Source organism: Peromyscus maniculatus, chromosome 23, assembly GCF_049852395.1.
Source record: "Peromyscus maniculatus bairdii isolate BWxNUB_F1_BW_parent chromosome 23, HU_Pman_BW_mat_3.1, whole genome shotgun sequence".
NCBI classification, from domain to species: domain Eukaryota; kingdom Metazoa; phylum Chordata; class Mammalia; order Rodentia; family Cricetidae; genus Peromyscus; species Peromyscus maniculatus.
Window position 1 is genome coordinate 53,249,322 of NC_134874.1, and position 21,041 is coordinate 53,270,362.

At 46.2% G+C, this 21,041-nt stretch overlaps 1 protein-coding gene across 6 annotated transcripts in view; it reads right to left on the reverse strand.

Moving 5' to 3' along the window:
- The window catches only part of Fry (FRY microtubule binding protein), a 394,509-nt gene that overhangs the window by 11,766 nt on the left and 361,702 nt on the right, over positions 1-21,041 (reverse strand). For 5 of the 6 annotated variants that reach the window (XM_076560830.1, XM_076560825.1, XM_076560826.1 and 2 more), the window contains 6 exons: positions 18,731-18,912; positions 17,019-17,208; positions 11,182-11,331; positions 9,972-10,070; positions 8,857-8,940; positions 747-764 (listed from right to left, as the gene is read on the reverse strand). In XM_076560830.1, coding sequence (XP_076416945.1) covers positions 747-764; positions 8,857-8,940; positions 9,972-10,070; positions 11,182-11,331; positions 17,019-17,208; positions 18,731-18,912 — 723 coding nt within the window. The remainder of the gene's footprint in view (positions 1-746; positions 765-8,856; positions 8,941-9,971; positions 10,071-11,181; positions 11,332-17,018; positions 17,209-18,730; positions 18,913-21,041) is intronic. The other variant, XM_076560829.1, reaches the window with a different exon arrangement.

The window sequence follows — 21,041 nt, forward strand, 5'->3', positions numbered from 1 at the left end:
ACTTCCCAAATCGGGTGAAGGAGATAAATCACAAGAGTTTTAAGTTTTCTGGAGTATATTTTGTTGATATCACAGACATGTCTTTTGATTCTGATTTTTAAGTTACTAAAATTGATGCATATATATATATATACATACATATATATACATATATATTTCATGCTAAGCTAAGCTCCTCCTTTCCCCAATTTTCCTCCTTCTAGGAGAAAACCAATTCTATTTAGATGTTATTTTTTCCTTTTTCAAAGTACTGGTAAAATAGCCCTAGAGTGGAGAATTAGTGCACTAATTAAGCAGGTCTTTGGTTGTTTCAGTAAAATTCCTTACGATAACTTAAACGTTGTTAAAAATGGGAACCCTATAAAATTTGATATGAAATGCATCTGCCAGGATCTTGCAAATTAATAAAAAAAAAAGTGTTTAAAAATAATGTTATCTTCCCAATTTAGGGTGAAACCTAGCCATGAAAACTCTTGACTTTCCTAAATGCCAAGTGATGGTATTTGTTGTTTAAAAATTTCCATGGAGAGAATGAGAATTCATAGCAATGTAGGTTTCTGTTTTGGGGAGAAAGCATCCCAGAGAACTACCAATAAGCTGCCACATCTCAATCTACCAAAGAAAAGAAAAGAAAAACCAAAAAGGGAAAACATGCTAAGAGATACAACAGTTCACGGTAAAAATCAGGCTCATGATGGGGTCCATGCCTCCGTGGACAAAGAATATGAAAGAAAAAGTTAACTTACTGCAAGAGATTCCATTTGCTACGCAGCAAGCATGGCGCGGGAAAGACAGGAAAGGAAAGAGAGGACAGGGTCAGTGTGGCATGCAATAGAAAGCATGGCCCTCTTCCGGGAGCAGAGCTGCCGCGGGGTTAGCTTTGCTGGCCCAGACCTGGCCAGCAGCCTGCCAGTGTCGTACCCATTCAACATGCACAGCGGTCTGGTGGAAAGACAAGCTTTAGTGGGCAACGTCATTGGAAAACATGACTCTTAGTCCTTGGGATTCTCGGATTAGTTGGTTTAGATTTTCTCTGAGTCCACCTGGGCGACTAGAAGTTACCTCTTTGTGTGTGTGTGTGTGTGTGTGTGTGTGTGTGTGTGTGTGTGTGTGTGTGTGTGTCCTGACAATTTGAGTACATTAATGTGAATAGCAAGTAGAAACATGATAAGCTATGAGGGCAACTGAGCAACCTGAAGAACTGTCCCCTGGTGCCAATTACAGTATCACTTATTTTCTTTAGTTTGGATTGTCTTTCAGACTGGGAATATGTATCGATGATTTTTAAAAGTTATGTATATGTGGGTATGCGTACCTGAGTGCTGGTGCCCTTGGGGACCAGAGGCAATGGATTCTCCCAAGAGCTGGAGTTACAGGCAGCTGTGAATCACCTAATTTGAGTGCTGGGAACTAAATCCAGGCCCCCTGCAAGAGCAGGGCCTGCTCTCAACCACTGAGATCTCTCCAGCCCTCAGATCGAGAACATGTAAAAGGCTGCTAGATATTCTCAAAGGCGTAGACATTGTATACTCTCGAACAAATATGCAGTGTAAGTATTTCCATGTATTTTATTTTTTATGATCACGGTTTCTTCACAGGTACTTGCCAATATATAACAAGGTCTGTGCGAGGCACATTGTCCTGCAATGGTGTGAGCATCCATCATCACACTTACAAACAAACAAACAAACAAACAAACAAAAGATCTGCTAAATCATTCCTAAAAGACAACCTAAAACTGGTTATTAACTTAAGATATTGAAATTTTACAAAATGGGCCATGTTCAGCTGTAGCTACTGTTTCTTAAATGTTACCAATGACACTCTAACCATAGAACCAGTTTGTGGAAAATTTTGGTAGGCGGGAAGGGGCACCACGATTTGAAGAAAATGTTGAAAGATTTTCAAAATCTGCCAGGCAGTGGTTAAATCCTTTGATCCCAGCACTCAGGAGGCAGAGGCAGACGAATCTCTGTGAGTTCGAGGCCAGCCTGATCTACAGCTTGAGCTCCAGGACAGGCTCCAAAGCTACACGGAGAAACCCTGTCTCGAAAAACCAAACCAATCAAAATCCATTTGTTTAAGCCAGGCCTTGTGGAGCACCCCTGTAGTTTCACACTTTGGAGGCTAAAGCAAGATGATCGGGGAGTTTGGGGCCAGCCTGGCTTTATAGGAAGTCCCTGCCTCAGCCCTACCCCAAACACCAGCTTGGTCAATTCAGTTGGACTCCAGTTACCGAGTCCATCTATCTCCGTTCTGAACTTTCCAAGTATTTAAGCACTACCTCACTCCCTTACTAATCCCTGGCAAGGAAAATTCTTAAAAACAAACAAAAAACCCAAACAACTTTTGGACTGTCAGTTTAATATAGTATACTTAAACACACGGTCCAGTGAATAACGAAACTGTCAGCTCGGCACTGGGGTCTACAAATGCTACTGAAGGAGCACTCAGACCCCCACCTCTGGTTCCTGGCCCCCCTGTCTCTCACCCACTCAGACCCCCGCCTCTGGTTCCTGGTCCCCCTGTCTGTCTCTCACCCACTCAGACCCCTGCCTCTGGTTCCTGGTCCCCCTGTCTCTCACCCACTCAGACCCCCGCCTCTGGTTCCTGGCCCCCCTGTTTCTCACCCGCACTCAGACCCCCACCTCTGGTTCCTGGTCCCCCTGTCTGTCTCTCACCCGCACTCAGACCCCCACCTCTGGTTCCTGGTCCCCCTATCTGTTTCTCACCCACTCAGACCCCTGCCTCTGGTTCCTGGCCCCCCTGTCTCTCACCCACTCAGACCCCCGCCTCTGGTTCCTGGTCCCCCTGTCTGTCTCTCACCCGCACTCAGACCCCCGCCACTGGTTCCTGGTCCCCCTGTCTCTCACCCGCACTCAGACCCCCGCCACTGGTTCCTGGCCCCCCTGTTTCTCACCCGCACTCAGACCCCCGCCACTGGTTCCTGGTCCCCCTGTCTCTCACCCACTCAGACCCCGCCTCTGGTTCCTGGCCCCCTTGTCTCTCACCCGCTGTCAATATCACACGAGAGTGATGTGTGTGGTCACTGTAAATTTAATGAGAAACTTTTTCTGGGATCCTGGTCATGTTTCTCTCTCAAAGCTTTGAAAGGGAAATTCCTTAAAGTCTGTGTTGTACATTGGAAGGCTGAGGCACTCACAAGTCTCTAGATGTCTGCAAGCTTTGTTACTAGGTGCTAACACATAGTAAACTCTCAGCTTAGGCACACAAGAACAGGTTTGTTTTTTATTTTTTATTTTTGGGTTTTTGAGACAGGGTTTCTCTGTGGAGCCCTGGGTGTCCTGGAATTCACTCAGTAGACCAGGCTGGTCTCAAATTAGAGATCGGCTTGCTGAGTTCTGGGACTAAAGGTGTGCACCACCACCACCTAGTCACAGGGCCAGTCTTTAAAAATTACTTTTAATATTTTGTGTGTGCGCGCGCGCACGCATACACGGGCACATGCTTGTGGAGGCCAGAGGCATTGGATCCCCTGGAGCTGGGGTTACAGGTCAGCCACCTGATATGGATGCTGAGAGCTGAACTCAGATCTTCTGCATAAGCAGCCAATACTCTTAACCACTGAGCCATCTCTCCAGCCCTGCACAGGGCCAGCAGCGAAGACTACTGGGAATTTATCAGATAGGAACATAATGTTTATTTAGTAAGCACAGAAGAAGGGCAGTGCTGCTGACCTGGACTTTATTTTTCTGTCCTGAGTTGATGTAAGTGCTGGGTAAATGATATAGTCCTAAGTGAAGATCAATACTGTTCTCATTTACAGAACAAGGCCACAATCCAAGGACCTCATCAAGACAGTGAAGTTGTCTCTGGTCAGTAGAGGCAAATGAACTTTCTTTGCTAGCTCGGGCTTGTTCCTGAGGAATGTCACCGAATTCCTCCCACTCAGCTCTTAGGGCACAATTGTGTGTTTCTTGGGTGATGGCCAACTTTGATGAGACTAGTAACTGATGTTCCTCCTGAGGGCTCCTTTTTAGGTGGCCTGGGGGCAGCTTCCTTGGCTTTTGTCATCTGGAATTCCTTCGCTAGGCCACAGACCAGAACCTTATTTGTATTTAGGGTTTTCAAAAGAGTATAACTGCCTTTCTAAGGGGCTGTCTTGTGGGAAATGATAATGCTTGCTTTCATTTGGGGCTTGGATTTTCTTTTTTCTTTTTCTTTTTCTTTCTTTCTTTTTTTTTTTTTTTTTTTTTTTGGAGCTGAGGATCGAACCCAGGGCCTTGCGCTTGCTAGGCAAGCGCTCTACCACTGAGCTAAACACCCAACCCCTTGGGTTTTCTTTATAGCCAGGTTTTAAACAACAATCCCACTACAAGTCTTTGCACCTTTAATCTCAGCACTTGGGAGACAGAGGCAGGCAGACCTCTAATTTGAGGCCAGCCTGGTCTATAGCCTGTCCGGTTCCAGGACAGCTAGGGCTACACAGAGAAACCATCTTAGGAAACAAACAAACAAACAAAAAACAAGAACAAAAAACAAAGTAAATGTACCTGTTTGTCTCGGGCAATTTAAGATTCTTTTGACCATGGCTGTGGGAATGTCATTGCCTTTTGTGGTCCCAAGGATTTTAGAAATTTTCCTTAAGTCTTTTGATGTAAGCTTGTCTTAGAAATGTGTTATCTGGACTGGCTAGGTGGGGGTGGGTTGGGTCCTAGCGGAGGAGGAGGGACAGGAAGCAGACTCCAAGAACCAACCCTGAACAACCGAGGAGCAGGAAGTCTGAAAACTGCAGACTTATAGTGGTATATGCCTGTAAGCCCATCATTCTGGGAGGCTGAGGCAGGAGGATTGCTGAAAGTCTGAAGTCGGCCTTGGACTTGAGATTTTAGTGCCCCTGCCTCTGGACCCCGAGTGATGGAATTACAGGCGTACACAACTCTTCCTGGCTTACTCTCTCATACCCAGTGGTTGAAAGTCACATGTATAAAGTTTAGATTCTGTGTAGAAGGTAACCTCGCTACTGATGAGTGTCTTTATAGCGTGAGAGCGCATTCCATTTAAGCAGGGAGGACCGTCACTCACTCACCTCGTAACACTATTTGGGTTTGGGACAGTGATGGCTACCACTCTTTCTGCCTCCCTCTCTCCCACTGTTTTTTCTTTGTGAAGTGCTGGGGATTGAACTTAAGGCCTTGCACATGCTAGGCAGTCTCTGCCAACAAGCTACATCTCCAGTTGACAACCACCATATTTTGTTTGTTGAAAAAAAAAATTGCTTTTGGACCATGTTCATGAATATCCTTAAAGCCAGAAACCCGAAAGCCTGTGATACAGGTAACACACCCTCAGGTTTTTACTATTTTTCAGAAAACTGTAAATAGTCAAGGGGTGGTGGTCCATTTAATGCCTGCACTCAGGAGGCAGAGGTAGGCAGATCTCTGAGTTCAAGGACAGCCAGGGCTATACAGAGAAACCCTGTCTCAAAAACACCCAAACCAAACAAACTGTAACAAATCCTAGCAGACACATCTTTAGCCAGTATGGGAGAGAAGATTGGTTTTGGAAGACAGACAGATGGACCATGTCTGAGGCTGAGTTTAGAGGGTTTCAACTGACTGGCAAACAGTCTGGTCCAACATTTAACTTGCTCAGCTTGTGTAAGCTCATGGTGGTAGGGGGACAGGGCTCCTCTCATTCCTGTACTGTACAGGGCCAGGAAAAACAGCCCACAGGGTGTTTTTGCAGAAAGGTGAAACACATGTGTGCTGAATCTAAATCACTGTGCTCGAATCCAGAGTCAGAAATACATTCTGAATGTGAGTATGTCAACCAAAACAAATTCGAACAAACGAGGCATCTTCAGCTTTCCTGGGGGGCGGAGCACTTCTGCAGAACTGGAGAGAGGAGCTGTATTAACTGCTTTACAGGTTGGAGGCTGAAAATACAGCCTGCAGAGATCAGAGCTGGCTGACTTGGCTTCCTGACCTAAGTTTATGTGAACTTCAATCACCAGGGGGAGCCACTCCAGAACAAGGGGCCAGTGGGAAGCAGTCTTTATTTAGTAAGTGCAGATTGCAAACTGTGAAAAGGATTTTCTGTCTTGACAGGTGAAGGAAAAAACTCCCCAACAGTATGTGCATGTGAACAGGAATGATCTTGTAAGACAAAAGCAAACTGCTCACCCTGTTTTCTGCGCTATTTAGCAGGTGCTGTACCTTACCCTAGAGAATTGTTAATACAAGCACCAGGAAGCCCAAACCGTTAACTGGCCTAAGACTCCAAAATTATTACATCCATGAGATTAAAAGCATCTTCCCCTGACAGCTGGCTGCTGCCCAAGTTCCCTGGTGACCACTGTGTCCATGAACCGGCAGGAAATCTGAAACTCCAAACTAGTGCTAGCTGGGGGAAGACCTGGTTGGTTTCACTCGCAGGTTGACGGCATCAGACTAGATGCTGCTCTCCCACCACTTTTTTTCTGAACCCCACAGAATACTTCTAGGTATTGCATGTAGCTTCACTACTTCTGCAGATTCCTGAAAAAACACCTTACACATTTCAATATATGCTGGGAGTCACTCTCCGGTTTTTGTTTGTTTGTTTGTTTGTTCTCTCTGTGTGTGTTTTGCCTCTAAGAGTAGGCTACAGACAACTTGGAGAGATGGAATATGGCGTTTACAGCTTGCCACTGAGCTTCTCTCCAATGCACAATGGAAAATTCCTTATTTCAGAGGGATGTCACTGTGCTGGTTAGTGTTTTTGTTTTTCAACTTGACACAAACCAGAGTTAGCTGAAAGGAGGGAGCCCTCAATTGAGGAACTGCCTACAACTGATTGGCCGGTGGATATGTCTGTAGGGAATATATCCTTGATTGATGTGTGAGGGCCCAGCTCTCTGTGAGTGGTGCCATCCCTAAGAGGGTGTTTGGTCCTGGGTTGTATGAGAAGGCAGGTGGAGCAAGCCAGTCAGCAGCATTCCGCATGTCTCTGCTTCGGTTCCTGCCTCCAGGTTCCTGCCTCGACTTCTCTCGGTGATAGGACTACAAGATGTAAGGTGAACTCACTCATAAGTGGATACTAGATATAAAGCAAAGGATAATCAGGCTGCAACCCACACATCCAGGGAGGCTACATAGCAGGGGGGACCCTAGGATGACTGTGGGCGGTGGTGGCAGACACCTTTACTCCTAGCCCTCAGGAGGCAGAGGCAGGTGGACCTCTGTGAGTTCAAAGCCAGCCTGATCTACAGAGTGAGTTCCAGGACAACCAGGGCTACACAGAGAAACCTGTCTCAAAAAACAAAACAGAAGTCTAGAAACTACAGAGTGAAATACAAATGTATTTTCAAAAAGAGCAAAAACTGCCTTCAGTAACCCTGTCTAGATATTTCTCAGCCTATTTTTCCGATCCTTGTTCACTTCTCCTGGGGCTATGGAGGAACAGGGCAGTGGCGAGTGTAGTTCTTAGCATTGTAAACTTGCTTGGTGATGGTGACCAAATTGGTCTTGAATTACTGGTGTTAGGTTGAAAAATTTCACCCCAAACCTTACTGGACTCTTTATATATTAATAAAGCCTGGTGTTGGTTTATTTATTTATTTATTTATTTATTTATTTATTTATTTATTTTTGAGACAGGCTTTCTCTGTTTTAACAGTCCTGGCTGTCCTGGAACTTGCTTTGTAGGCCAGGCTGGCCTTGGACTCACAGAGATCTGCCTGCCTCTGCCTCTCGAGTGCTGGGATTACAGGCGTGCGCCGCCAGGCCCAGCTAAAGCCTGTTTTCTTTCACAGGAGGGTGTGTAACAGGAAATGTCTTCTCAGTAACGACCGATGCCAAGGTAACACTTCCTCCACATGGACTGGGTAGTGCCCTCCTGGCTCCCCTTCCCTTGTGCCCTCTTGCCTTCCTGAGCTTGTCCGTATGGTACGTGCCGCATGGTGACGCTTAGCCCTGCTGCTTAACTGGCTGGTTGTTTACACCATCGCTGTGGAGCGGCTGGCCCTCCCAGCCAGACTTCTGCCAAGGTCTGCAGAAGCTCCTCGGGCTGGCCTTTAGGTCTGCACTGTGGTCCTACAGCCTCTCCTCAGTTATAGAACATCATGCTCCCTTCTGCCCCAGGACCTTTACATGAGCCTTCCCCCTTCCCCAGTTACCTCTGCTTCACATTTGAGATCTCTTTCTGCCTCCTACACCAACCAAGAAGTTTTTCCAGAGCTCCCTGCTGTGTGTGCTCATGCACACTTTTTTTTTCCTTTTCTGTTCTTAAAGCCACTTAGCACAGGCTATGCCCCACAATGTCTTGATTGATAGCTATCTCCCTGACAATGTCAGGAGGGCAGAGTCTTGGTGGGAACCCTAGGAACCGAACAGGAGGCCCTTCACACCTAACTGCAGAGTGAATAGTTTTATCTCACTCGTCTCCCGGACTTCCTTCATAATATAACAAGGACGTAATCAGCTGCTGGCATATGGCACGCACTTAGGCGGTTCGAAATGGGAAACTCTGTTTTGCAGTGTTTGGTAAGAAAACGACAGACACATTTCCTTTCCTTGACGGTTCAGGGAGGAACTGAGCAGTCCAGCAAGCGATTTTATATTCTGGATTAAGAACAGGCTTATTAGGAAGTGATTAGCATGGTTAAAACAGCACCTGGCAGGAAGGTTAATTTTATGTCTCTATTTTTCCAGAAAGGAGAAAACGGAAGTCCCCCAGTGCCAACACACAGCCGTGCACGGTATGGATGCATGCCTTCCTCTGTCCGGTTCCCGTGAGTGTGGAAGGTGGCTCCTTCCACCTCTTCCTCTCTCCCAATTCCCTGCTGCCTGTGAGGATCAAACCCGCACAGAGCCAGACCACAGGAGAGACGTGGCCTCTCCAGGAGTTCATTACCTTTTCTTCCGAGTCCCCGGGCTGGCAGGTGATCACTCCATCTCTCGAGCCGCCTGCGAATGTTGCCTTACAGTTGGCAAGCCACTGGTCATCAGAAAAAGAGACACAGGACATGGGTAGAGCCACAGACGTCCCGAGAACATTTAAACCATGGCGTCTGGCAGGGAAACCCGATCATGCTTCTAACAAGGCCAAATAGAATTCTGCTGGAATGACTTTTAGGAAAGGGTCCTCTTTAAAAGGCTAAAGACTGAAACTCTAATACCTGCACAGGTTCCGTAATGGTCATGAAAAAAATACATTTTTTAAAAGCAAAAAATTCTCCTTTAGATTCACTTATTTCTTTTTCTGTGTAGGTGTGTTTGCCTGCATGTACGTATGTGCATGCCTGTGGGCCAGAAGCGGGTGAGAGATCCCTTGGAATTAGATTGGCAGATGGTTGTGAGCCATCATGTAGGTGCTGGAAACAAACCAGTGCTCTAAGCTGTTAATCCCCTTTTCCTGCCCTTTAAAACATAACTTCGTGACCAGATGTGGTGGCACATGCCTTTAATCCTCATTGAATTTGAGACCAGCCTGGTCTACATAGCAAGCTCCAGGCCAGGCAGGGCTACATAGTGAGAGACCCTGTCTCAGAACCACCCCCCCAAAAAAGCATGTCTCACTTGAGGACTCAAGAAAAATTCTTTTTTTTTTTTTTTTAAGTTTTTCGATACAGGGTTTCTCTGTATAGTTATGATGCCTGTCCTGGATCTCGCTCTGTAGACCAGGCTGGCCTCCAACTCACAGAGATCCACCTGCCTCTGCCTCCTGAGTGCTGGGATTAAAGGGGCGCGCCAGCACCGCCGGGCTTGTGCTGGTTTCTTGGTGGGGACACTGGGGGATAAAGCATAACGTTGCTCTTTCTTTGGTTCTATTTGAGCTCCTTGGCCTTTTGACCAAGGTCATGTGCATTTGACAATAACCAGGGTTATACGCTGTTCTGTCGCCATTAGATAGGGACTACAATCCCGACCGGGCCCACGCAGTTATTCACGATCCCCGGGACCTCTCCTGGCTGGGCTCTCTCTGCCACAGCGGAACTGCTGCGCGTGCGCATGCGCACACGGGCTTACCGAGAGCGTGGCCTCTTTTCTGTTGTTATAGGTGTCCAGGTACTCCTGCAGTTCCAGCACGCTGAACTTCAGCTTGTCCAGGAGCCCACAGGAAAGGAGCTAGAGACAGGAACAGTTGGCTTTAAAGACCGACGGGAACACCAACAGCAAGGCCTAGCTACACAGACACAAAAGACGTAGAGGGAGGTGGCTAATTTGGCTTCACTTTGGCTACAGCGGGAACCGATACTAGTTTGGAATCCAAGCCTTCCACTGGAAACCTATAGTAAGATGTGACATCCACTTTATGCATGACTCTATTATCGTTATCAGTAATAGTTCATGCTTCGTTATGGAAGACAGACCTCCAAAGAGATCTGCGAACTGATTTTGTATTTTAACTTGCATTTGAAATGATTTAAGATGGGATTATTTTTCATACTGTATTCCTTGCTGAGAGGCCAATCAGGCTGTTGGAAAGACTGACTTTGTAGAAATAAAATTGCAAGGCATTTCAAGGGGCACCAGTCTGTGAGCCTGAGAACTTGGGAGGCTGTGTCTGGAAAAGAGAAATTCAAGGCAGATCTTCATTAGGTTATACACACTGGCAGTTACCCAGCCTATGTGATGGTTCTGGATGGGAGGTGGGAAGAAATGAAGGTCATGAATAACCCTGCCCTAAAAGCACTGGCCAGTGTTGCAAAGTTCTCTTCATAAAATCACGACCTGACAGTCAGTTACAGACTTCCAGATGACGTCTCTGAGGGTCATCCAGTCATGCACAGCTGGCAGAGTCAGAGGGTCATCCAGTCATATGCACAGCTGGCAGAGTCAGAGTCACTCGGAAGTGGGGCTGAGGACAGGGAAGGCACCCAGAGGTAGATGGTTCCTAATTCTCTGAAATGCCTTGGCCTGGGCTGGCAATGTTCGCTAATTACACCACAGACCCAGGGGCCTCCAGGAGGCATGTCACAACCCTACGCTGCTCGCAGCTTTGGAGGTGTCTTCAAAACGGACCAATGACAGGACCTCAGTTTGACCCCTGGAACCCACGGTGGAAGGAGAAAATCAAGTTCCCAGCGCCGTCCTCTGACCTCCACCCGTGAGCAGGTGTGCCACCTCATGTACACACACACACACACACACACACACACACACACACACACACACACACACACTATAATAATAAAACAAACACGCTACCCCACCAGAGCAGGACAAGGATACTCACAGTCTCGGCATCCACGAACAGTGTAGGGCATTCAGAGCAGGAGGTGAGCATCTGGGAAGAGCTGACAAATTTGGACCCGATTCCCCGAAGGTTATCTCCAAGGTAACTGGCTGCATCGCAGGTTAGGAAGCAGAACCTCTTTTGAATATTCTGCAAGGCAGGAGAGGGATCGATCATTCACGAAGGCCAAGCTCAACTTGTACACTGGAAAATAGCTATAATTTTGTGTGTGTGTGTGTGTATGGGGCAGAACTTGAAAATAATTTGGGGTTTGGCGGTACAAACCTGTAATCAAGTACTTGGGAGGCAGAGGATCAGGAATTTGAGGCCAGCCTGTGTTACATGAGGAGATGTCTCAAAAAAAAAAAAAAAAAGCAAAAAGTGGGGCTAGAGACAGCTCAGCAGTTGAGAGCAGGCATGCCACTCTTGCAGAGAACCAAGTTTGATTCCTAGTTCACATGCTGGGAAGTTCACAACCTCTTATAATCCCAGATCCAGGGGGTCCAGAGGGAACAAATCTCGACATAATAAGAACTATGTATGACAAACCCACAGGCAACATTATCCTAGTGGAGAAAAACTCAAAGCAATCCCACTAAAGTCGGGGAGGAGACAGGGCTGTCACATGTCCCCATTCCTCTCCAGTACAGCGCTTGAAGCACTAGCCAGAGCATTGTGACAAAAGACGATAATTAAAGGATACAAATAGGAAAAGAAATTGTCAGACTATCCCTACTTGAAGATGATGTGATAAGCCAGGTAGTGGTGGCGCACACCTTTAATCCCAGCACTCAGGAGGCAGAGGCAGGTGGATCTTTGAGGTCAAGACCAGCTGGGCTAAAGAGTGAGTTCCAAGACAGCCAGGACTAGACAGAGAAACCTTGTCTTGAAAAACAAACAAACAAACAAACAAACAAAAAACAAAAACGAAAGAGAGAGATGGATAGATAGATAGACAGACAGATAGAGAAGAAATCCCAAAAATTCTACCAGAATACTGGAAATAATCAGCACTTTTGGCAAACAAATCCTAAAAAGACCTCAGACAGCAAATCAATCTTGGACAAAAGAACAATGCTATGGTCCAGATGTTGAGCTGTATCACAGAGCTACAGTCATAGAAACAGACCGGTAGATCAGTGGAACAAAAGAGAAAACCCAAACATGAGTACATGTAACCACGGCCGTGTGGTATTCTACAGAGAGGTCAAAAATACACACTGGGAAAAGACAGCCTCTTCAATAAACGCTGCTGGGAAAACTAGATGTCCACATGCAGAAGAATGAAATTAGACCCACATCTACCACCCTGCCCCCAAAACCAACTCCAAATGGACCAACGACATTAGTGTGAAACCCCACAGGCTGGAAGTGCGAGAAGGAGATCCAGCAGTACTCTACAGGACACAGCTCCAGGAAAGGCCTTTCTGGACAGAACAGTATCTGCTCAGGGACTACAACAATTAACAAACGCAACCTCACAAAACTCAAAAGCTTTCTGTACAGAAAGGCCTTTCTGGACAGGATAGTATCTGCTCAGGGACTACAACAATTGACAAACACAACCTCACAAAACTCAAAAGCTTCTGTACAGCTAAGGAAGCAACTGAGTGGAAAGGAAGGTCACAGAGCGGGAGAGAACCTTTACCAGCTACGTATCTGATAGAGGATTAATATTCAGAGTATACAAAAACCTAAAACCAAACAAACCAAAGAGTCAAGGAAAAAAATGACCCAATTATTAAAAAAGGGCTATGGATCTGAATGGAGAGGCTTTTGTTTTTTTGGTTTCTTTCTTCAAGACAGAGTTTCACTGTGTAGCTCTGGCTGTCCTAGAACTCACTCTGTAGACCAGGCTGGTCTCAAACTCAGAGATCCACCTGCCTCTGCCTCTGGAGTGTTAGAATAAAGGCATGTGCTATCACTGCCTGGCTGAATGGAGAGTTCTTTTTGTTTGTTTGTTTATTTGTTTTTTGTTTTTTGTTTTTTTTGAGACAGGGTTTCTCTGTGTAGTTTTGGTGCCTGTCCTGGAACTCACTCTGTAGACCAGGCTGGCCTCGAACTCACAGAGATCTGCCTACTTCTACCTCCCAAGTGTGGGATTAAAGGCGTGCGTGCGCCACCACTGCTGGGCGAGAGTTCTTAAAGAGAAACAAAAATGGCTAAAAAACATCTTAAGTATTCAACATCCTTTGTAATTAGAGGAATGCAAATTAAAACTGCCTTGATAGTTCATCTTACTCGACCTAGAGTGGCAAAAGTCAAGAAAACAATGGACCACAGATGCTGGTGAGGAAAGGGGACCACTCCTCTAGTGGAATTACAAACTGGTGCGGCCACTCTAGAGATGGACGTGGAGAATTTTCAGGAAGCTGAAAGCAGACCTGCTGTATGACCCAGCTCTACCCCCATGCGGCATGTGCCCAAGGAACCAACATCCTTTTCCAGGAATTCCTGCTCAGCTGTGTTCATTGCCGGCCTAGTCACAGTAGCTGGGGAACGTGACCTACATGTTCTTCAACTGATGAGTGAATAATGAAAATGTGGAGCATATACACTATTCAGGGGTGTGTGTGTGTGTGTGTGTGTGTGTGTGTGTGTGTGTGTGTGTGTGTGATTAAAGAGAGGTCATGAAGTTGAGAAGGAGTGGAGGGCATGGGTAGGACTAAAATAAATCAGTACTTGTGGAATGGTCCTGACAGGCTTCTAGATTTGAATGCTTGGTCACCAGGGAATGGCACTACTAGGAACTGTGGCCTTGCTGGAGTAAGTGTGGACTTGTTGGAAGAAGTGCACCACAGTGGGCGGGCTTTGAGCTTTCAGATGCTTAAACCATGCCGAGTTTCTCACTCCTTTCCTGTTGCCTGCTGATCAAAATGTAGAACTCTTGGCTCCTTCTCCAGCACCATGTCTGCCTGCCTGCCACCATACATCCCACCATGACGACAGTGGACTAAACCTCTGGACTGTAAGCCAGCCCCAACTAAATGCTTTCCTTTATAAGAGTTGCTGTGCCCATAAATGTATTTAATATCATGAGTGTAATTAATGAATATCATGAGTGTAATTAATATCTTGAATGTAATTCATGCCACTGAATTGTGAACTTAAAAATGATTACAATTGCAAATATTATGTTCATTAAAAAAATAAGGTTGAGGCCGGGCGGTGGTGGCGCACGCCTTTAATCCCAGCACTCGGGAGGCAGAGCCAGGCGGATCTCTGTGAGTTCGAGGCCAGCCTGGGCTACCAAGTGAGTTCCAGGAAAGGCGCAAAGCTACACAGAGAAACCCTGTCTCAAAAAACCAAAAAAAAAAAAAAAAATAATAAGGTTGAATGTAATCACAACACATTATATGTGTATATGAAATTGAAGACAGCAATGTTCTAAAATAAAAAAAAAAAAAGAACCCCCACGCCCCCAAAAGAAGAGTTGCTATGGTCGAGGTATCTCTTCACAGCAATAGATGGGTGGTGGTGGCGCATGCCTTTAATTCCTGCACTTGGGAGGCAGAGGCAGGTGGATCTCCATGAGTTTGAGGCCAGCCTGGGCTACAAAGTGAGTTCCAGGAAAGGCTCCAAAGCTACAGAGAAACCCTGTCTCAGGGGAAAAAAAAAAAAAAGGAAAAGGAAAGAAACCCTAACTAAAGTCAGTAGGTGGTGATACATGCCTTTAATCCCAGCACTTGGGAGGCAGAGATAGGTGGATCTCTGAGTTCGAGGCCAGCCTGGTTTGAATTCTACAAAGTGAATTCCAGGACAGCCAGGACTGTTGCACAAAGAAACCCCGTCTCAAAAACCAGAAACCAAACCAAAGCAAACCAAAACCAAAACCAAAAAAATTAAAAACAACAACAACAAAAAAAGCAAAAAACAAACAATAAAAACCCCTAAGATAGTACTTACGTATTTAATTCTCAAAAAATAATAAGATAAATGTTAAAAAGGAAAAAAGTTGTCTTGTTCTGTAGTCCCAGGATAGCCTGAAACTCATTTTATAGCCAGAGCTATCCCCAATCTTGCAACAACCTGCCTGCCTCTGCCTCCCAAGGGCTGGGATTATAGTCGTGAGCCACCTTGTCTGGTATTAATAGAAACATTTTTTTTTTCAGTGTTTTTTTTTTTTTTGTGATATATATTTTTTATTTTACAATACCATTCAGTTCTACATATCAGCCATGGGTTCCCCTATTCTCCCCCCTCCCACGCCCTCCCCTTACCCCCAGCCCACCCTCCATTCCCACCTCCTCCAGGACAAGTCCTCCCCCGAGGACTGTGATCGACTTGGTAGACTCAGTCCAGGGAGGTCCAGTCCCTTCCTCCCAGACTGAGCCAAGTGTCCCTGCATAAGTTCCTGGTTTCAAACAGCCAACTCATGGAATGAGCACAGGACTTGGTCCCACTGCCTAGATGCCTCCCAAACTGATCAAGCCAATCAACTGTCTCACCTATTCAGAGGGCCTGATCCAGCTGGGAGCCCCTCAGTCTTTGGTTCATAGTTCATGTGTTTCCATTCATTTGGCTATTTTTTTTTTCAATAATTGAGTAAAACTGAAATTTATTATATGCCACAGTTGTCCTAGGGACCTCCATGCTATATATATAGCCTCTATGGTTCTATGGGTTGTGGTCTGATTGTTCTTTATTTTATATCTAGAATCCACCAATGAGTGAGTACATACCATAACTGTCTTTCTGGGTTTGGGTTACCTCACTCAGGATGATTTTTTCTAGTTCCATCCATTTGCCTGCAAATTTCATGCTTTCATTGTTTTTCTCTGCTGAGTAGTACTCCATTGTGTATATATGTGTATATATACCACATTTTTTTCATCCATTCTTCCGTTGATGGGCATCTAGGTTGTTTCCAGGTTCTGGCTATTACAAATAGTGCTGCTATGAACATAGCTGAACATGTATCTTTATGGTATGTATCAGCATTCTTTGGGTATATGCCCAAGAGTGGGATGGCTGGGTCTTGAGGTAGTTTGATTCCTAATTTTCTGAGAAACCGCCATACTGATTTCCATAGTGGTTGTACAAGTTTACATTCCCACCAACAGTGGAGGAGTGTTCCCTTTGCTCCACATCCTAATAGAAACATTTTTAACCACTATGAAAATGGTCAGTGTGTGTCCTAAGGAAGAGGAGAGGGACTCAGAGACGCTAGAGTAACCTGGCCGAAGATCCCCTCAATGGCCCCAGTGCCACACGTGCTTGCCAGGGTTCTGTCAACGTGACACACCCTACTACAGTCATTCATTCTCGAAGAGGGAACCTCCACTGAGAAAACGCCTCCACTAGAGTGGCCTCTGGGCAAGGGTATGGGACATTTTCTTGATTAACGACAGATAAGGGAAGGTCCAGACCTGTGTGGGTGGTGCCAACCCTGGGCAGGTTTGTCCTGGGTTACATAAAAGAGCAAGCTAAGCCAGTCATGGGGGGGGGGCAAGCCAGTCAGCCATGTTCCCCCAGGGTCTCCACTTCAGTTCCTGCCTTGGCTTTCCTCAGGATGGGCTGTAAGCCGAGTTAACCATTTCCTCCACTGCTGTTTGGTCACGGTGTTTTATCACAGGAATAGAAACCCTAACTAGAAGGCCAACAGAAAACGGAGTGGCAGAGTTAAGTGTGGCTTGTCCCAGTGACACAGTCCTTCCATGGCAGCCAACCTGACATCCCTGGCGTTCAGCCTCCTCGTAAGGTTGAAGCACTAAAGGCTGAGTAGGTAGAGGAACTAGTCTCGAGGGGAGACAATAACTACACCGCCTTCGAGGGACGGCAGCCCCTCCGGAAGGCCGCGCAATTGGCTGTCTTCAGGGGGCTCCCCAAAGCCGTACCTTAAACAGAGAGGAGAACACGTGAAAGGTGTACACAGCGCAGGAGCCGTCCGAGTCACACATGAGCTGGTTAATGTGGCTGCGCCAGGCCTCCTCGGCGTCGTCACAGGCGGCGGGCTGAAAGGCAGCCAGGATGGCCGAGAAGAAGGGCGAGGGAGGGGGAGACACACCCCTGTCACCTTCTCCAAAGCTGGAAGACACGGAGACCACGGCATCAAAAAGTGACCACCTCTTGTAGCCAGCTGTACAGGTTCTACACCTGAGTGTCAGCCTGCTGAGGTGGCCCAGTGGGTCCTTTATTCCTGTCAAGGGCCCCCTGGGGAATTGGCTTTCACCAGAGGCCTCTGAGATCTTTTGGTTCTAAGGAGATTGTTGTTTTACCTCTCACATTTCTATAATTCCTCTTTTTTTTTTTTTGGTTGGGGGGTGGTTTGAGACAGGGTCTTGCTATATAGTCCTGGCTGGCTTGGAACTCACACTGTAGACCAGGCTTGCCTTACATTCATGGAAATTCACCTGGCTCTGACTCCTGAGTGCTGGGATCAAAGGTGTTCACCTCCATGCCTGGCTGATTCCTAATTCTTTTATACAGGTTTATTTCTCTCTCTCTCTCTCTCTCTTTTTTTTTTTTTTTTTGTTTTTTTGAGACAGGGTTTCTCTGTGTAGCTTTGCACCTTTCCTGGATCTCGCTCTGTAGCCCAGGCTGGCCTCGAACTCACAGAGATCTGCCTGGCTCTGCCTCCTGAGTGCTGGGATTAAAAGCAACACCACCACCCGGTTTATATCTCTCTTACCCCTAGCAAGCCCTTGCTCTCCCAGGGGCTAGGCCTCAAACCAAACATCTGTCCCCAGCTCACCATTACCACTGTTTTACACTTTTACACATTCAGATAAGCTCTACTTCAACTTTGGATTCTCCCAACTAGTCCCTGATGCAGACAGACAATGAATGTGTGTGTGTAAGTGCTCAGAATGCCAAGGGAAGGAGAGGGCAGGGCAGGAACGAAAGGAGGAGGAGGCGGCAGAGTGAGGAGGATGGACTGGAAGGAAGGCAGGAAGAGAGATGTGAAGAGGCCCAGTCTTCTCAGGGTGTTCCCTCGGCGTTTCTTTGGATGGTTAGACGTTTTCTGTCTGGCCACAGGCTTTTCCTTAGCTCTCATTTTCAACATCCACAAACGTAAGTGCAGCATCTCAATTTTCTTCTAAAGCCGATCCAAAGAGCGTCATCATTTGTGACTTATTGCAGACGCTGAGCTGATGTAAGGTATGGTGTTTTCATCTATCCCACCTTCCCTTTGTGTTTCTGCAAGTCACTATGGTTAGAGGCGTCAGCCACTAGGCTGCAGGACACTCATTTAAAGAGCAGTTATTCAGTTATTTAGCCTGGAAAGAGCCCCTTGTTCGTGTCTTTCAGCTCTAAAATGGAAAGAATTCATTTTCAAGCTTTGTTCATGTCTTGCTTATCTTCAAAGCTTTGTGTCCCCAGGGCCTTTTTTTTTGGGGGGGGGGCTTTTCATGTTGCTCTGTGGCCCTATAAATTCCTGCATGGGCATCCTTTCTCGGTCCCATGGAAAGCTCTACATGGGGTTGGATGATTGCCGGATTCCACGTTAGGAAATCTCCACGGTATGAGGATGTGTGGCTTTACATTCAAGCTAGTAAGCAGCATGGATGCCACCCACTGTGCCCCACACCCACGCCACCCATCTCACCAAGGGCTGCCTTGCCTTGCAAGAGTGTACTGGTCCAGGCCCCGGGTGCCCTTCTCCTCTGCCTCCGTCATATCCAGGCTGAAGCTGTCACTGCATTCAAAGGCTGCTGGGAGCTCATTGATGGAACTCGAAAGATCATCTTCGTGCACGGTGGTGTCCTCCTCTTCGGGGACAGCTTCTGCCTGCAGGGACAAAGTTTGAAACCCCAATGTTTAAGAATATATAAGTAGAAGACAGGATTCACTGAAGCAGAAAGAGGGTCTTGAGAGGGATGGAAATGGGGACATTTATTTTCTAGAACAGCATTCAGAAATTCTCTGAAGTATCCCTTCTCTGTTGTCTTCCTTCCGGTCTCTTCCGTAATCATCCCTAAGGAGCTCTGTAGATTATCACATTCGATCTCTGTCTGTGGTCTACAAATGCTAGCTTCAATACGGTCAGAGAAAGACCTCCCTCCCTCATCTAGCTTCCATGGTTACAGCTTAGCAACCTCTGCTTCACGTGCAAAGTATTTGCTCAGCGTCAGCTTGGCCCCCGGGGTGAGATGTGGAAGAGAAGCTATTGCCTTGGTATTCATAAGAACTCAGCACCTTCAGAATAGCTGGTGTGTATGTGTGCTCATGCCTGGACCCGTGCCCGGAGGCCTGCCTCACGGGACCACTGTAGTTTTCAAAACCAGAAAGAAGCCAGACGCAGATGAACTTTGATTGTCCAGCCCCAGCCTTAGAGACAGGGACGCCCATCCAGGCCTATTCTCCAATAGGCCATCCCTCTTCCAATAAAGGCTAGACTGTGGAAGCATTGGTGCACGGCACAGGAGAATCTGTAGTGTGCTCGCCGGGGTGACAGGCTGTCTCGCACAGAAGGCACGCCACCACTCACCTGCATGTGTGCTTTCCTCTTGCTACCCCTCAGGGCAGTGGCTGAGGGGAGAGTGTGACTCTCCCCTCAGCTCAGGGTCGTCACTAAACAGTAACAAGTGACCGCTCCAGGGCAGTGGATCTTGGCTTGGTGGGAGGCAGGGAAGAGATCTAGGACTGTCAAAATGGACAAAGAGGCCGGGCTTGAGCTGAGGCCAGGGAGGAAGTCAACTGGAGAACAGCCTGTTCTGTGAGAGGAAGGAAGGCCACTGGACCACACATCAGAACAGCAGAGGAAGGAAATACATGTGCATGGTGCTGTGAGTCATCTTAAAACAAAAATAAAATCAAGCTGAAATGCAAGTGTCTGGGAATGAGACCCTTACCATGGGTTATCATCTGGCTAATGGTTTATAGTATTCCGAATTTAGGATTAATGAGGAGAAATTAGCCAGAATGTCAGAGCTGTATTAGACAGGACAGGTCATGTCTCTGGAGATGCCAAGTTCTTACAGATGAATCTTTGTTTTCTCTAGCATCATAAGTATATCAAATACCGCAGACATTTTGGTCATGAGAAAACAGATATGTCTTTAGAAATAAGATCTAATGTTTTCTTGCTAGAATTAGATTGTTTTTCTTAAGAGAAATCAATTAATCAATCTATCTACCTACATAACTACTAGCATTTACAAGAAAAATGGAAAGAATGTACTCATGCCTAGAAATAACATGTGCTCAGCACATCACATATATTTTATGATGTTTTCCCAAAAAATTTAACTTAAAGCGTTTTAACCTTAGGATTCTAGCATTTTTGACTGTAGAACAAGATTTTTTGGGGTGTGGGGAGGTTATTTTTTTTGACCAAATAAAGGGGGGCATTTCTATCTTCTAGAATCCTAATTATAGTCCTTATTCTCCCCCTCCCCCTTTTAAAAAATTTTTGAGACAGGGTTTCTCTGTGTAGCTTTGCGCCTTTCCTGGATCTTGCTCTGTAGACCAGGCTGGCCTTGAACTCACAGAGATCTGCCTGCCTCTGCCTCCTGGGTCCTGGGATTAAAGGCGTGCACCACCACCACCACCACCCCACTATTCTCCCTTTTGAGTTGGGGCAATTTTAGAAATAATTTTTACTTAAGTTCTAATATTTTTAGTTAATTGCACCTAAGTGCTTGCTGTTGGTTTAAAGCATTTTGGGGGGGGGGTTCTTCATTTCAGATCTGTTTTTAGTGTATTGTAAAATTATATAGAAAGTGTTATAGTTTTCCTTTAGAAGTAACACACACACACACACACACACACACACAGTTTTCTTTTCAAAGTTGCAAAACCATGGCCAAAATGAGGATCAGGAACGACTAATTCTAGTGTAGCTGTGATAGACTATTTTGGTATTTCTAATTATGAAGAATTAAAATTTTATACTAAAGGGCATATGTGGATTATAA